The 17997-nt window shown below is 38.2% G+C and overlaps 1 protein-coding gene across 1 annotated transcript; it reads right to left on the bottom strand.

Moving 5' to 3' along the window:
• Positions 1–3452: 3452 nt before the first annotated feature.
• On the bottom strand, positions 3453–6748 carry LOC149011710 (cytokinin dehydrogenase 3-like). Its single transcript, XM_089162729.1, has 5 exons — positions 6091–6748; positions 5384–5511; positions 4954–5238; positions 4581–4859; positions 3453–3485 (listed from the first exon to the last, which is right to left on the bottom strand). Exons 1-5 carry the CDS (start codon positions 6740–6742, stop codon positions 3453–3455), a joined length of 1377 nt encoding a protein of 458 aa, XP_089018855.1. The 5' UTR covers positions 6743–6748.
• Between the last annotated feature and the right edge of the window lie 11249 nt (positions 6749–17997).

Below are 17997 nucleotides of genomic sequence, written 5' to 3' on the forward strand. Positions count from 1 at the left end.
ATGGTTAGATGATTCTGTTTATCATCACGTTTCCACTGAAAGTTCGGCGCATTCACTATGGCAAAAGCTAGAAGGTCTGTATGAAAGAAAATCCGCTTGCAACAAGGCATTCCTTATTAGGAGACTTGTAAATCTCAAATACAAGGAAGGGAGTTCTGTGGCAGCACACTTAAATGAGGTACAAAGTATTGTTAACCAACTCAGTTCTATGAAAATGACACTTGATGATGAGTTGCAGGCTTTGTTATTGTTAAGTTCGTTGCTAGAAAGCTGGGAAACCTTAGTTGTCTCCCTCAGTAACTCAGCTCCTGAAGGAAAGCTCACAATGGATATAGTAGCTGGAAGCCTACTGAATGAAGAGACAAGGAGAAAATCCTCAATCTCATCTCACAGTGAAGCCCTTGTCACTGAGAAGCGGGGGAGAAGTAAAACTAGACCGCCTCATTTTCGTGAGAAATCATATGGAAGATCCAAGTCAAGAAGCAGGATCACATGCTACTACTGTAAAAAGGTAGGGCATATGAAAAAAGATTGCAGAAAGCTTAAGGCACGAATGGAGAACCAAAGTGAGGACAAAGAAGACAAAGAAACCACTGCCATCAGCTCAGATGGAGATATTATCATCGTCTCAACTAGTGATGAGCTTTGCCTCACTTTTACATGCCATGACTCAGATTGGGTCATTGATTCAGGTGCATCCTTCCATGTTACCCCTTACAAAGAATTCTTTACTACTTTTGAATCAGGTGATTTTGGTATAGTAAAGATGGGTAACAATGGCATTTCAAAAATCATGGGTAAAGGTAATGTGTGCATCAAGACAAATGTCGGATGCCAAATGGTTCTTAAGGAAGTAAGGTATGTGCCAGACCTCCGTTTAAATCTAATCTCTGCAGGAAAGCTAGATGAAGAGGGATACCATAACCATTTTGGTAATGGTCAATGGAAACTTACCAAAGGATCTCTAGTGATGGCAAGAGGTAGCAAATGTTGCACTTTGTACAAAACACAAGTGCAAATATGCAAAGCAGGGTAATTGCAGGCAGAAGAAGAGTCCACCGCAGATTTGTGGCATCAAAGACTTGGCCACCTGAGTGAGAAAGGTATGCAAATTCTCACAAAAGGGAATCTTCTGCCAAACATTAAAGGTACGCATCTAAAACAATGTGTTCATTGTTTAAAGGGAAAACAACATCGTGTTACCTTTAATAGAACTTCTTCCCATAGAAAAAGAAAAATTTTGGAATTAGTGCATTCGGATGTATGTGGTCCTATGAAAGTAAAAACTCTTGGGGGAGCTTTGTATTTTGTAACTTTCATAGATGATGCATCTAGAAAAGTGTGGGCATATGCATTAAAAACTAAGGATCAAGTTTTTGATGTATTTAAAACTTTTCATGCCTCGTTGAAAGAGAAACAGGTAAAACTCTTAAATGTGTCCGTCGACAATGGAGGTGAGTACAGTGGAGCATTTGAAGAGTACTGTAAGGAGCATGGAATCCGTCATGAACAGACTGTTCCAAAGACCCCACAACATAATGGTGTAGCTGAAAGGATGAACCGCACCATTATTGAAAGAATAAGATGCATGCTTTCACATGCAAAGTTGGCAAGGTGCTATTGGGGAGAAGCAATGCGCACAGCCGTTCATCTAATCAACTTATCTCCATCAGCCCCCTTGAATGGAGATGTTCCTCAGCGAGTCTGGAGTGGAAAGGAGGTATCCTATAACTACTTGAAGGTGTTCGGTTGTAGGGCGTTCGTGCACGTCCCAAAAGACGAACGAACCAAACTTGATGAGAAAGCAAAACAATGTATTTTCTTGGGTTATGCTACTGACAAGTTTGGTTACAGGTTATGGGATCCAATTGATAAGAAGGTAATCAGAAGTAGAGATGTGGTCTTTCTAGAAGACCAAACGATCCAAGACTTTGATAAGATCGAGAAGCCTCAACCAGATAATGACGATCTTATTGACCTTAGTCCAAACACTTCACCGTCGGTGCAAGGTGAAGGGGGAGATGTTCAAGAAGGTGATGGTCCCACAAATGGTGAACAAAGTGAGCAACCAGCTCACGAACCACCAGTTGAGCCTGAGTTAAGAAGATCCACCAGGCCACGACGTCAATCTACCAGGTATTCACCTAATCAGTTTGTTATGCTAACAAATGCAGGTGAACCAGAATGCTTTGAAGAAGCAAATGAAAGCAAGCATAAAGATGAGTGGTTGAAAGCTATGCAAGAAGAGATGGATTCTCTGCATAAGAACCACACATATGACCTGGTAAAGTTACCTGAAGGTAAGAAAGCACTCGAGAACAAATGGGTGTTTAAGCTAAAAGCCCAAGAGAAAAGCTCACAACCAAGGTACAAGGCAAGGTTGGTTGTGAAGGGATTTAGGCAAAAGAAAGGTATTGACTTCGATGAAATTTTTTCACCTGTAGTAAAAATGTCTTCTATACTTGTGGTGTTAAGTTTAGCTGCTAGTATGGATTTGGAAATCCATCAACTAGATGTAAAGACGGCCTTTCTCCATGGAGATTTGGAGGAAGAAATTTACATGGAGCAGCGGAAGGTTTTGAAGTCGGAGGTAAAGAACACATGGTCTGCAGGTTAAGAAAGAGCTTGTATGGCTTGAAACAAGCACCAAGGCAATGGTACAAGAAGTTTGATTCATTCATGATGGATCATGGGTATAATGAACCAAGATCGAGACCATTGTGTGTTTGTTAAGAAATTTTCTGAAGAAGATTTCATTATTCTTTTGCTCTATGTTGATGACATGTTGATTATTGGTCAGGATGTCAATAAAATTGACAGGTTGAAGACACAATTGAGCAAGTCCTTTGCCATGAAGGATTTGGGAGCTGCACAACAAATCTTAGGCGTTAAGATTTATCGTGATCGAGCAACTAGAAAGTTGTGGCTATCACAAGAAAGGTATGTGCAGAAGGTACTTGAAAGATTTAATATGAGCAAAGCTAAATCTGTAAGTACCCCCCTTAGTAGTCATTTCAAGTTGAGTAGTGAACAAAGTCCCTCACCTGAAGAAGAAAGGGATGAAATGAAATGCATTCCCTACTCTTCAGCAGTAGGAAGTCTGATGTATGCCATGGTCTGTACTAGACCTGATATTGCACATGCAATAGGAGTTGTTAGTAGATTTCTATCCAATCCTGGAAAGGAACACTGGGAAGCAGTGAAGTGGATAATGAGATATCTTAAAGGTACTACTAACATTTCTCTGTGTTTTGGAAGCTAGCCACCTATGTTACAAGCATATACAGATGCTGATTTGGCTGGAGACATTGACTCCAGGAAATCCACATCAGGATACCTAGTTACCTTTGCAGGGGGAGCAGTGTCATGGCAATCTAAGTTGCAAAAATGTGTGGCTTTGTCATCTACCGGCGCAGTACACCACCGTTGTTGTTGAAGCATGTAAGGAGATGCTATGGATGAAGCAATTCACTCAAGAACTTGGTCTGAAACAAGAAAAGTATGTCATTCACTGCGACAGCCAAAGTGCAATTCATATAAGTAAGAATCCAAGTTTGCATTATAAATCCAAACACATCCATGTAAGGTTTCATTGGATACGAGATGTACTTTGGAGCGGAAGCAGCTGCGGATTGAAAAAATCCATACCGACAAAAATGGAGCGGATATGATGACAAAGGCACTACCAAAGGGCAAACATAACTACCTGCAGCAACACGGCGGCATGATCCGTCCCTCCATATGAGTCGAAGGGGGAGTTTGTAAAGTCCTCCTCATTAATGGAGGGCTCACAAAGTTTGACAAACACATTTGTAGAGAGAAAGTTTTCTTCTCTCTCAGCCACTTATGTTGACTTTGAAGAGAGAAGCTTCTCTTCTCTTATCTCCACCGAATTCACCTATTTATGACAAAGGAGACAACCATTAATATGGACGGTAAGTCCTTTGACAAATTGTCAAGGGAGATAAGGCAACGTTCATCCTTTCTCCTCCTCTCCAGCTATAAATAGGGGTGTGGAGGTTTGCTTGAGTAGCAGAGAAGTGTAGAGAGAAGCAAGAGAGTGAAGCCAAGTGAGAGAGGCTAAGCCAAGTGAGAGGCAAGCCAAGTGTGGAAACACTCCTCTAGAGTTGAGAGTGTGAGTTGAGAGAGGGTGTACAGGGGTATCCGGTTTTGGATACAGGGTTGGGTTGGGTTGTAAATCCAAGCACTGTACAAGAGTTGTATTTCAACTTTCTCATAGTGAAGGTCTCATTACGCCCGTGGATGTAGGCAAAGCCGAACCACGTATATTGTTGTGTTGGTGCTTCCTTTGTGATTATTTCCTTCGTTATATTTCACGTGGGTCCCATACAAGTACTATTCACGTGGGCCCCACATCGACACTATTCACAACACTATTCACACGGGCACTATTCACGAATACATTTTTGTATTGTTTTTCTCTGTCGATCTTGGGGGGGAAACCCAAAAAAGTTACACGGGGGGGAAAAAGGAAAACGGCGGTCGGGGTTTTTCCCAAAAAAAAAAAGATGGAAAAAAAAAAAAAAAGGAGGGGTGGGGAAAAAAAAAAAAGGAGGAGCGAAGGGGTTTGAAGAAAGAGAAGAGAAAAGAAGGGGGGGGGGAAAAAGAAAGAAAAATATTTGTTGAAGAATACCCTTAAAAACCCCTGCATTGATATCAAAGATCCGAGATTTGGGTACAAAGAGATCAATCCATGGGTGAGGGATGTCCCAAAGTCCTTTTGAACGAAGCTCTAGTTCGCCTGTTCGAACCCTATCCATGAAATCTACATAGGAAAGATCTTTGACGAATATTAAACCAGGGACGAAGTTCAACCCTTCAAGCAACATTTCTAGTTCCTGAACAAGATAAGTACAAAGATCAATCAATCCATTCAAGAAGAAAATAAAAATGAGCTAATAAATATTCATTGTAACAGATCATCACACACACCTTATCAACAATATCGACAGAGAGAGGGTCGTAATACTTGGCCACTTCAATGTAGTAAAGCACATCATGCTGGGTTGCTAAGGAAGTAATCTTGGAATGGTCATCGGCAGAGAAGAAAGAAGATTTCCAATTATTTGCAGGACTTCGATTCAAAATAACAAAACCTTCAACGTAATCCAAACCGTTATTCTTCCCTGCTTGATCTCCTCCATTGAGTGTGATCAGATGTTCTTCGTCACTTGTGAAACTAGAGAACTCGTCATAAATCAGACGTACCCACTTAACCTGCAAACATCATAAATCAAACACAACCCTCTTTACCAAGAAGAAATAAAAATAGATAGCTTTGATTTGAGAATCCCAATAAAAGCCAAAAATGCCAAGCATGAGAGACTAGACATTTTATACTCATGAATTTTTTATTAATTACACTGGTAGGGGCCGGTGCTAGGGGAATTCTTGCTCTTGTGATAATCCCAAACTGACCAAATCCTCCCAGTACTCCATAAAACAAATCTGAGTTCAAGTTTCTGGAGCAGGTCACCACCTCACCTCGGCCTGCACATTCATCTCAATACAATCAGCGAACCAAAAACAAGTTCTTATATCTATCAGATTAAGATAATAATTATAGTACATACAGATTTACTTGATAATCAGCTACCAAATTGTCGGCTCTTATAACTCTTAATACCATGTTGGATATGGAGATATGTCCAACGTCCTAGAGTTTTCCAATGTGAGATTATTCTTTGGCACCAAAACTATCATAAAATGGCAAACAAATAAAAATAAGGACCCATTTGATAACCCAAAGGATAAAATTTTCTGGTGTTTCTTGCTCCCAGAAATACCCCAAAAAAGGCTAAAAACGGTTTGAAAAAACTGTTGTATTTGGTGACTTTGCAAAATAAATTGAAATTTATGAAAATTTATGCTTTGAGAAATACTTTTGACATAACAAAAAATTGTTGTTGCAACTGTTATTCAAAGCAAACATTGGGAATGGTTACATTTGAATGAAATAGTTTTAGGGAGGGGTATTCCTAGAATTTGGTATCCTAAACATCAAAACCTGCAAAACACTCTCACGGGTCCTTAATGTAAGAGGTGGACGCTATAGAGCTAATTTCATACCAGTGACAACATCCATCTCGTAAACGTTACAGATTTGAGGACCATGATGGAAGGTTTGGCCACTGATTCCAGCGTTAGAAAGGGTTCCTCCCACAGTGAGATACAAGTAATCTGTCCATGACTTGGGTGCAACTCCATGCTTTAGGGTTGCATTCAACACTTCTATCCACAACTGTTCTCCACCCACATCAACATAAGAACCTAACTTACAAAGACTAATTCTTCCACTGAATCCATTTCCATTGTGTTTCTCTTTCTCTTCACTCAAAATATTCAAAGCTCTCATATTCACGACAACACCATCTTGAGCCATGGCTTGACCATAAATTGAATGAGCCTTACCCCTTGCTGCGATGGTAAACGGGGAAGAAGAACCATATGAGGATCTTATGAGGGTCACGAGATCAAGCTCAGCTATTGGATAGAGCACCGCAGCAGGAATCACTCTAATAAGATTACCATAATCAGTAGAAGCCATGTCAAGGGATTCAAAGTTGAAACGAAGCCTCTGATAGATTTCAAGAGATTTAAGTTTCTCCAGAAATGAACAAGCAGATGATCTCCTCCTTCGCTTCTTCTCAATCATCGACATCAAACATTTTACAAAGAATATCACCATGAAATAACTCTTAGCAGTCTTACTTTTACCCATATTAGAGAGAGAGAAGAAGAAGACGGTGGGGAAAGATTGAGGACTGTTGGGCAGTGTATGCATGGTTGTATTTTTGGGTATTCTTGATGGGTTATTTATGCAATCTTGGGGCTTTTTTTTTCCAAAGATATGGTCTGGTGGTGGGTTTGGTTTGATGATAAGGCTTTATTTATTTATTTTTGACTAAAAGCAGAACGAATGGAATTTGAATTGAAAGAGATTGAGAGACAGCAACAAAGAACGACAAAGAGGACAAAATTAATGGCTGGTTCAAACAAACAAACCCTCTCTTTCCTAGAGACCAGAGGGAGAGAAACAAGGAAAGCCCAAAGAAAGAATTCGAGTATTTTTTTAATAATGGAAAGAAAAACTAAAATCAGAACCTGAAAAACTAATCAGAGCCAGGATCTTCCCTTGGCTTGTTCGACTACAGCAGCATGCCATAATAATCATTCAACAACACCTATATGGTAACCTCCCAAATTGTTGGCAATTTCATTGATTGCCTTACCTAATTCGACTCCTTCAAATCTTGGAGATCAACGCATTGCTTCCAAGAAAGGAGATGTGCATGCTAGTCTACAGAATGTCTCCTAAAATATTTCTTCCTTTTGCGAATGTGGACGTGATAACTTCTAGTAGGGAGAATATTTTTATTTTTACTTTTCTCGTAACCTGGCGAGAATATTATATTAAATTAAAACAAAAAGATACAATGGTAAAAAAGAAATTGCATTGCATGCTTCTCGAGTACAAGTGTGAATAAACAGGTATTATACATCCTCATCTAAAAGGAAAATGTATTTCAAATTAAGAAGGGGAAAAATTGTAAAAGTTATAAATTATTTGACACCTTAAGGGTGTCAATTATAAGAAATCCCCACTAATTTCCAGTAAGAAAATGTGATGTGAAAGTGATTTTTACCAGCTTTAATTTCAGCTGTAAGACTACAAACATCTTTGTTAAAGTTAATTTGGTTAGTGTTGTATTATTTTTAATATAATAAAAACAAAAGTTCTATTTTCTTGGGTTTATTAAGTGAGTAAAATTTTCCATTATTTCTTTTTAGGAGAGTGTTTGTTTATTTAGTCTCACCAACAGGAAGACAACCACAGGAGTCGGCACACAACAAGCAACACGAGAACACAGTTTTTCCAAAAAGGGTGAAATAAGTTAAATTAATAGGTGTAATGGATCTTCTGGGTTGGAACTTTGATTTACATTAATGAGACATGCTAATGGTATGTGGTATACGAGTGAGGATGGTGTACCATTCAAGAGCACACGAGCACACGAGCACACACGGTGTTGGTTGTTTAGGCATTTTTGGCACACGCACTTAGCACTTAGTGGGCTTCGAGTAAGATCAGATCTGAATCGTATATTTTTACAATGGTGTAGATCAAGGATGATGGAATCGATGGTTCATTTTGGATAGTCAGATTTTGCGGCCAAACGATTCGACCGCTCTGATCTGAACGTGGCATTGGTATCCCTATAGAGAGGTGAACCTATATGAACAAAGTCATGAATTATTCAATATAGGTTCCTCAATGCCTATAAATACCCTCTAGCTCTACAATAGTAAGATGTATAGAAAAAAAAATCCAACATTCTCTGTGTTCTTTAGGTTTTGTTAGTGCTTTGCAAAATCTAGGAAAACAACATTGAGTTGGGCTTCTTTGTATTCTGGGAGACGTTTCACTGGTACCCTATAACACCTTCTGTGGGGGAAATTACGTCTTAAGGACAACGATTACAGTAACGTGCCTAGAAGTTTCAGCTTTCTGATTAAACTATCTTTCTTGCTCCTGATACTTATTATTTTCTTTTTTTTTTTTTTTTTTTTTTTTTTAATGTGCAGAACAACAAAACACAATATAAGATTATATCTTGTACATATTAAGTAGATGGAAAAGCGTCCTAGGAGCGCTAGCATGTACCTTACACTCTAACTTGAGCTTCAACTGATCTCTGTACAATATAAAGCATAGAAGATACTTTGTAAACGGGCCAGCATCCTCTATTCCTAAATTGGAGAAGTCAAAATCCATTTGTGATTCTACGTTACCTCTCATATCCCTATATGACACAGATTGGGATGCACTCCGCTGAAGAACTGAGACCCAATAATAGATTTCATGGAGAATGGAATGAGGTTCAAAACTAATTTCCCTCTTCCTAATCTTGTTTCTTCTTCCCCACAAGACATAACATGCAACTCCCACAATATTAAAGACCCAGTCTAGAATTGGTTTATGTCATTCAAAATGATTAGCAATATTGAGACAAAAACTAAGACACGACGAAGTGTCCAAATACTAAATGTGTAACCAAAGGGGGCCAACCCCCATCCAAATCCTCCCTAACAATCTCACTTTGATTTTTTTATAGACAAACATATAAAAAAGAAAGAAATACAAAAGATAGATGCATGAAAACACAAGGTTCGGTCCGAACCAAGGAGAGAATATTGACTTGGTTGTCATACATGTAATAGACATGGTCATCCAGGCTAAGGGATGGGTCGAGCCCAATAAACTCTTAGCATAATAGTTGTAACAATCACAACGACAATTAAGCACAATGGATACCATATATGTATCCTCCATTACCAATGCCCAAAGAGATGAAGACATGCTACAAAGGTGGAGACTGACATGTTGCAAGGGTGGAGACAAAACATGCCACAAGGGCAGAGACTCGGTTGTCGCAGTGGTGGCACCCGTATTGTGGAGAAGGTTGTTGATGCGACGGATCTAAAAGAGGATGAGTCTATTAAGGGCAAACAGGGTTGGATCTTGGTTCTAAACTACCATCCGTTGTTGCTGCAGACATGGAGACCAGCAGCAGTAGGAGACAAAAAGCAGAAGCTCTTTGCAGTAGATCTTCCAAATTCGCAGGAGGCACTTCTAGAGTTGGCGTAAAAACTCTAGATCCATGGGATGCACCAAAACTTGCATCAACCTGATTTTTTTTTTTTTAATTTTTTTTTTTGACTAAAAGCTGGTTAGGGGAAAGAAAAACAGACAAAGAGAGAGAAATGGAAAAAAGAGAGAAATGGGGAAAACGAAGAGGAGAAAGACATGGAGGGGGAAACAAGAGAGAGAGGTGGTGAGAGAGATGGAGAGATGAGGGAGATGAAAAAGGAGAAAGCCAGAGAGAGGAGGAGAGGAAGAAGAAGTAGAGGTGGATAGATAGATTTGTCTCTTCGCCTAAAAAAATGGCATCCTTAGGGTTTCTCAGGGAGAAGATAGTATTAGAGTTTAAATTCCTTCAAACAAACACATCCTTGGCAAGAGCGATGAGGGTTTCCAACTAAGGTTAAATTCATCACTTTGATTACAAAACACACAAACAAGAGAGATATTATGGTTCCATTTGGCAATTGTAGGTGCTATTAAAAGGTCCCCATTTATCATACGCCACAGAAAAATCTTAGAGCAAATTACCCGTAACCCGCTATAAAGGGGGTAAAACTATTGACCACCCGCTATTACCTCTTAAATTACATGGCACCCACACTCAAAAATTACAAGTTACCCATAGTTACATTTTCAATTAAGTAGACGTGTAAAATGACCAAAATACCCTTGTATTTAAAAAATTTAAAATTTGATTTTTAAATTACTTAAATACCCTCAGTTAGGTATTCCTTCACCATCCCTTCACCCATATTCTTCCTCTCCACCACCGGAACCGCTCTCCACCAGAAATGACAAGAGACTTGATGGCACCCTTGCCAACTGCAACGACGTCCAGAGAAGGTAACATGCAAGAAGAGTACATTGAGCAATGATTTATTCAGGGAGAATACTCACACACACATGACAATTTTTTATGAGAGTTGGTCACCTTCAAGAGCTTGTGAATCCATTAATTTTTCTATTCAAGATTGGTGTGAGGGCTTCTAATGGCCTCTGGAGTCTGACCAAGAACCTTTGTCAATTTGTAAATCACCATCTCAAACAACACAAACATAGCCCCTTTGATGTAGCCAATAGATCCAATATTGAAAGACAACGAAAATGAAGATATTCACTATTACTCTTGGAAAAACTTAAAGATTCTCTCAACCCAAGGTTGGGACTCACTCAACCCTAGAGGATTCATTCAACTCTTTAACACAAGTGTGCACAAACAAAGTCTATTTTCCAAAGATTATCCCTTTCCATAAAGACTACCAATATATAGAGAAGAGAGAGAGAGAGAGAGAGAGAGAGAGAGAGAGAGAGAGAGAGAGAGAGAGAGAGAGAGAGAGAGAGAGAGACGTTAAAGGGTAGAGAAAACGTTAGAAAAAAAGAGAGGGGCAGTTGAACAGTCAAGAGCTTTTAATGCTCTTGCACAGTTGCACTTAGGTTTGACTTCATCATCCTCCCCCGCTTTAGAAGAACTCGTCCTCTAGTTTGGATTGCCATAATATGGGCAGAGATTTGAGATGTTAAAAATATGACTAATATTCATGCCTTCAAGTAGCTTAATGTGGTAGGCATTATGTCCTATTTTCTTAAGGATGCGACAAGGACCAATCTTCTTTTGCTTGAGTTTGTTGTATGTTCCACTTGAAAACCTCTCTTTTCGCAAATATACCATCACCAATTAATCTTCTTCAAATTTCACATGGCAACGATGAATATCGGCATCTTCTCTATATCGTTCATTGGCTCTTTAAAGTTGTGCTCAAACTTGTGCTTGATTTTGATGAATATGATTTGCAAGCTCTTCCACTTCTAGATTTCTCTTATTAGGATTTGGAATTGGAACATGATCTAAATGTGACTTGGGCTTCTTCCATACACTATCTCGAAGGGACATTTTTGAGTGGATCGACACTTCAAACTATTGTAGGCAAACTCCGCTTGTGGTAGAATAAAGTCCTATTGATGAGGATGGTCTCCTACAAGACAACGAAGCAAGTCACCAAGTGACCTATTCACAAGCTCGGTTAGACCATCGGTTTGTTCATGATAAGCACTTGAAAGTTGTGTTTTAGTGCCCATAAGTCTCCACAAAGTAATCCAAAAGTGGCTCACAAACCGAGTGTCACGATCTAAAGTAATTTTCCTAGGAACACCATGTAGCCTCACGATTTCTTTGAAAAATAGTCTCTCCACATTTGAGGCATCGAAGGTATTCTTGCAAGGAATTAAATAAGACATTTTGGAAAGCCCTACCATTACAAAGATAGAATCAAAACCTCTTTGAGTTCTTGGGAGCCCTATAATAAAGTCCATGCTCAAGTCTTCCCAAGGGTGATTTGGTATAGGTAATGGTTGATAAAGCCCATGATTTTGAGCCTTTCCTTTGGCTCTTTGGCAAATTATACATTGCTTAACATATTTTTCCACATCATGCTTTAATTTAGGCAAAAAATAACAGTCTTTAACTAATGCTAAAGTTTTGTCTCTTCCAAAATGGCCTCCTAAACTACCACCATGTAGTTTGGAGATGACATAAAGTCTAAGAGATCCATTTCTTAGACAAAGTTGATTTCCCTTAAACAAGTTGAAAGAATGCAAAGAAAAACTCTAATTTTGATAAGTAGGTTGCTTACCTTGATGGGTAAGTCTTATGTATTTATAAATAAACATGGCTGTTGTACAAGATTCGTTTACAATATTCAAATTTGAATTCAAATTTAAAAATTTGAATTCAAAACTTGAATCCAAAAATTGAATTCAAAAACTTGAATTCAAAAATCAAATTCAAACCAAAACAGATCCGTTATGGTCTTTCATCCCCCCTCAAACTCTGAATTGGCAAGTGTAAGAGTTTGTCTCTATGCTTGAAGAAAGCTTGTGATGTTAAGCCCTTAGTAAACACATCTGCAATTTGATCATCTGACCGAACAAAGTGCACTTTTATGGTGTTGTTCTGAACCAAGTCTTGGACAAAATGATAGTCCACTTCTATATGTTTTGTGCGAGCATGTAGCACTGGATTTGCAGCCATTTGTGTTGTAGACACATTATCATAATAAATGTCCATTCTTCTTGGAAGTTGCACTTGCAAATCACGTAGAACATAAGAAAGTCATAGTAACTCAGATGTTGTGATGGCAAGGGATTTGTGCTCAGCTTCCGTATTTGATCTAGATACTGTAGGTTGTTTCTTAGAAGACCATGATAATAAATTATCCCCAAGAAAAGTGCAAAACCCACTAGTTGATCGGCGTGTGTCTGGACATCCTGCCCAATCTGCATCAGTGTAAGTAACTATGAAAGAAAGTTGGGTTGGTTTCAAGAGAACACCAGCACCAATAGTATGCTTGACACAACGTAAAATACGTTTTGCTGCTTGTAGATGATCTTTTGTGGGAGATTGCATGAATTGACACACTTGATTGACTGCATAGGAGATATCTGGTCTAGTGATCGTCAGATATTGTAAGGCTCCTACTAATTGTTTGTATGGTGTTGGATCAGGTAGGGGATAACCTGTTGTTGATGATAACTTTGTTCCCACTGCAATTGGGGTTGTGCATGGCTTTGAAATCTCCATTCCTGTAGACTTTAATAAATCGATGGAGTATTTACTTTGAGTGAGTAAAATACCATCTGAACTTTGATTAGCCTCAATTCCCAAGTAGTAATACAAGTGTCCCAAATCTGTCATTGCAAATTCTTTGCCTAGGCTTTGAATAACCTCTTGAATTGCAGCTTCATTGGCTCCTGTCAATATTATATCATCTACATGTAACAACAATACTGTCATTGTACCTTGGGTTTTGCGTGTAAATATGGAAGAATCTACCACGCTTTGCTTGAAACCTTCTCCTTGTAGGTATGTTTTGAATCTGTGAAACCAAGCTCGTGGAGCTTTCTTGAGACCATAAATTGCTTTTTGTAGATGACAAACATGTGTTGGTTTAGATGTGCAAACAAACCCCTGTGGTTGTTCCATGTAAACATCTTCTGCTAAGTTGCCATTCAAGAAGGCATTTTTCACATCAAGTTGATGTACTAGACATGACTTTGATAGTGCAACGGTTAATACTGTCCGAATGGTGGTTGGCTTTACAACTGGACTAAATGTTTTATGAAAGTCCACTCCTGCCTACTGGTTGAACCCCTTGGCAACTAATCGTGCCTTGTATCTCTCAATGGAACCATCACTTTTTGTCTTGATCTTGTACACCCACTTATAACCTACAATATTCATACTCTTAAAAGAAGGCACCAAGTTCCAAGTCTGATTGTCTATCAAGGCTTTGTATTCTTTTTGCATTGCATCAATCCACTTTGGGTCTTTTGAGGCTGATTTGTAGGTTTTAGGTTCAGTTGGGATGTTGGAGATGGTGGTAAGAAAGGTTTGAGGTATTGGGTGTCTAATAGTGAGTAAAGAGAGAGGGTTTTTTGGTTTGGCGGAATTGGTTTTACTCCTAGTAATCATAGGATGAGATGGTTGGGGCTGTGGTTGGTCTATTGTTGGTGGGGATTGATTAATATCTTGGGTTGGATTTGCCATTGATATGGCTGGTGATGATGTTGTAGGGGTTGTTTGTGATGGTTGGTTGTTTGAAATAGGTGAAGAAGAATGTGAAGTGAGTGGAGGCACATTTAGTGGGGTGTGTGGGATGAAAACAGGTAGAGAAATAAGTTCGACTGGTGGTTTGTTTGATGATTGGTGTGATGGGGGATTTGGAAAGGGAAATTCATTTTCTTCAAAAATAATATGTCTAGATAAATATACCTTGTCAGTGTCCTTATCTAAGCATCTATAACCCTTGTGATAAAGACTGTAACCAAGAAAGACACAAGCCTTGGACTTTGGTGATAATTTGTCTTCTCTGTAGGGTGTCAAGTTGGGGTAACAAAGGCAGCAAAAAACTCTCAATAAACAATAATCTAGTTTTAAGCCAAACAATGCTTAATGAGGAGATTTTCCTTGCAATACCGATGTAGGTAACCGGTTTATTAAATAGACAGCAGCAGTAAAGGCTTCTAACCAATATTCTTTGGGCATGTGAGCTTGGAATAGAAGGGATAAACCCATCTTTTTAATGTGTCTGTGTTTTTTTCTTCTGAAACTCCATTTTGTTTTTTCACAGCCATATGCTTCATCATGTTGGAACATGTTAAAAAGAATCTTCCGATGAGCAAGTCAACCCAATACATTATTAGGTTAGGGAGCCGTATTTGAACTCAAGGGTTCCCGCAATTCAAATCCGGGAACTAAGAACAACTTATTAAGGGATTGGAAAAGACGCACCAGTTGTCCCAAACAACTGGAGTATGAGGACATGAAATCCTGGATACAATGCCACATTCATCAAGATAGTTTTTGAAAGCTCCCCTTGTTAACTCTAAGGCTCCATCACTTTGAAAAAAAATTAATAGAAGTAGAAAACAAGTTTTTAGCCATATTTTTAAAATGCTTGAAACAATGAATTGCATCAGATTTAAATTGCAGAGAATAAAACCAAGTAAATCGACTGAAATCATCAACAAAAATAATATATGAATTGAATCCATTAATTGACAAAGTTTTAGTGGGACCCCACAAATCACAATGAATAAGCTGTAATGGTTGAGTAGTTCGACTAACTGAAATAGAAAATGGTAATTTGTGATGTTTGCCAAGTTGGCATGCATCACAAATTTTATTGGATCCAAGTGTTTCAAAGGAATTAAATAAGACACTATTTCTCAAATGAGTAAGTACTGCAGAAGAAGGATGACCAAGCCAGCAATGCCAAATATCAGAAGGAGCTTTATTTCCATAAAGACCCAAAGGAGACACAACATTGGCCGAGAAAGAATACAATTTATCTTTGACTGGACCCTTTAGTAGAGTGATGCTTGACTCCAAATCCTTAACATAGAAACCCCATGGAAAAAATTCAACAGAACAATTACTGTCAGACGTAAGTTGAGAAATGAAAATTAAATTCTTTGACATTGGGGAATTATTAGTATGTCATTAAGAGATAAATGATTTGAATTTGTTTTCAAAGTTGAGGAGTCTATATGAGTTATAGGGAGTTTCTTACCATCACCAACTGAAATCTGGTCTTCTCCTTTGTAAGTGGCAGATTGATGTAGCATGGCTGGATCAAATGACATATGGTTGATAGCACCTAAATCCAGTATCCACTGTGCATCATTCTGTGGTGTAATGTGTTGGGTATTTTGGGTACCATGTAAGTTAGCATAAGGAATGTGAGGTGGTGGATTATAATTATTTCGGCTCTGGGCATAACGGAAATAGCATCTATTGGCCGAATGGCCTTCCTTGCTTAGCACATATTTGACATTTGAAGGAATTAGTATTAAAGGTGTTTTGGTTTGGTCGGTTATAGGCATTTTGAGATCTTGGAGGGCCATTTGATGAATTTCGGAAGTCAGATCTAGGTGGGTTTCGGTTGTTGGGTGGATAGGAATTAATACTATTATTAGGCTGATTAAATTTAGGCTGATCTGTAACAAGTAATGCAGTAGGGGAATGGGAATCAGTTAAGATTGATTGGGTGTTCCCATAGCCACGGCATAATCGTTGCTCATGAGTAAGTAGTTTGGCCCTTAGGTCGGTAAAGATAATGAGTGGGGTAATATTTTCCACAGTGATGATGAAAGTGAGATAATCCGAACCAAGACCATTTAATGTATATGCTACCAAGTCAAAATCATTTACCTTGTCAATGATTGCCGCTAAGGAATCAGCGATGGACTTAATTTTGTGAAGATAGTCCGTAATTGTGCTCGTTCATTTATTGATCATCTGCAATTCACTGCGAAGATAAGCTCTTCGAGCAGTGGACTATTGTTGAAGAGAATCCCATACATCTTTCATTGTTTGAAGGCCAAGAATATGAGAAAGAAAGAGACGGTGTGAGGGTGGCATTGATGCATGCTCGAACAAAATGATCATTCTTTCTCCAGGTTTGAAATGCTGGATTCGGCGTTTGAGTTTCTCCAGTAGTGACAGTTTGATTTGGCATTGATCTAGTACCATCAAGATGATGCATAAGATCATAGGTAATAAAAATGGATTCTAATTGTTCTCTCCACATGAGATAATTTGCTCCATCAAGCTTAACAGAAACAAGGTCGGAGAGATTGGTAATGGGGAATGGAGTGTTAGCAGTGGCCATTGAAAATACAGTGTTTTGGGGAAAAAAAAATCTCAAAACCTTAGCTCTAATACCATGAAAGAATGCAAAGAAAAACTCTAATTTTAATAAGTAGGTTGCTTACCTTGATGGGTAAGTCTTATGTATTTATAAATAAACATGGCTGTTGTACAAGATTCGTTTACAATATTCAAATTTGAATTCAAAATTAAAAACTTGAATCCAAAATTTGACTTCAAAAACTTGAATTCAAAAATCAAATTCAAACCATAACATATTCATTATGGTCTTTCACAAGTATCCATAAAAAATGTTAAATTGTCACTTCTATTATTTTCACATTCTTCCCAAACCTTTGCAAAATATGGATCATTTTTGTAACTTTCCGGTCAAATATCAAACCCAATGATTTTATAAGACATGTCTTGAGAAGACAATGTTTACAACTAAGAGCATCGACAACCTTATTCTTATTACCGGATTTATGGTGAATTACAAAATTAAATTCTTAAATGTATGAGACCGATTTTGCATGCCTTGAATTCAATTTCTTTTGAGAAATCAACAACTTTAGAGCCTCATGGTCGGTATGCAAGACAAATTCTTTGTGAATCAAATGATGACACCAAAATCGCAAAGCTTGCACAACGACATAAAATTTAAGGTCATAAGTAGAGTAGCATCCTTCAACATCATCAAGTTTTTCACTAAAGTAAGCTATGGGTGACCCTTTTGGCTTAAAATGGCTTCAATGCCTATATGTGAAGCATCACATTCAACATCAAATACTTCATCAAAGTTAGGCAAAGTAAGAATTAGAGCCTTGGTTAATTTTTACTTAATTAGTTCAAAACTCTTATTTGTATCTTGGGTCCAAATAAAAGATTTAAATTTGAGGCAATCATTACCAGAGCAATAATAGTACTAAATTTTTTCACAAAATCAGTAGAATGTAGCCAAACCATGGAAGCTCTTCACTTCGGTTAAGGACCGAGGAATAGGCCAATCTACAATTGCCTTAATCTTTGTTTCATCCACTCTAACCCCTTGTGAAGTGATAATAAAACATAAAAAGGAATCACTTTCAACTGCAAAAGAACATTTAGTGAGGTTTAAATATAATTTTTCTTTCCGTAAAACCTTAAGAACTTGACGCACATGACTAATATGTTCATCACAAGA

This window comes from Hakea prostrata, chromosome 7, assembly GCF_041222555.1.
Source record: "Hakea prostrata isolate BN-2017 chromosome 7, UWA_Hpros_2, whole genome shotgun sequence".
Taxonomy (NCBI): domain Eukaryota; kingdom Viridiplantae; phylum Streptophyta; class Magnoliopsida; order Proteales; family Proteaceae; genus Hakea; species Hakea prostrata.

Bases quoted from the DNA above. Each gene is read 5' to 3' on its own strand.
- LOC149011710 (XM_089162729.1), bottom strand. From the start codon at position 6,742: ATGGGTAAAAGTAAGACTGCTAAGAGTTATTTCATGGTGATATTCTTT. The intron at 5,512-6,090 runs GTATGAAATTAG...ATGAATGTGCAG, and splicing joins CGAGATGGATGTTGTCACTG to GCCGAGGTGAGGTGGTGACC. The intron at 3,486-4,580 runs GCTCCTCCTTTT...TTCTTGTTTCAG, and splicing joins CTCTTTCTTCAAACCCCTTC to ACCAAGTTCTTGAGTGAATT.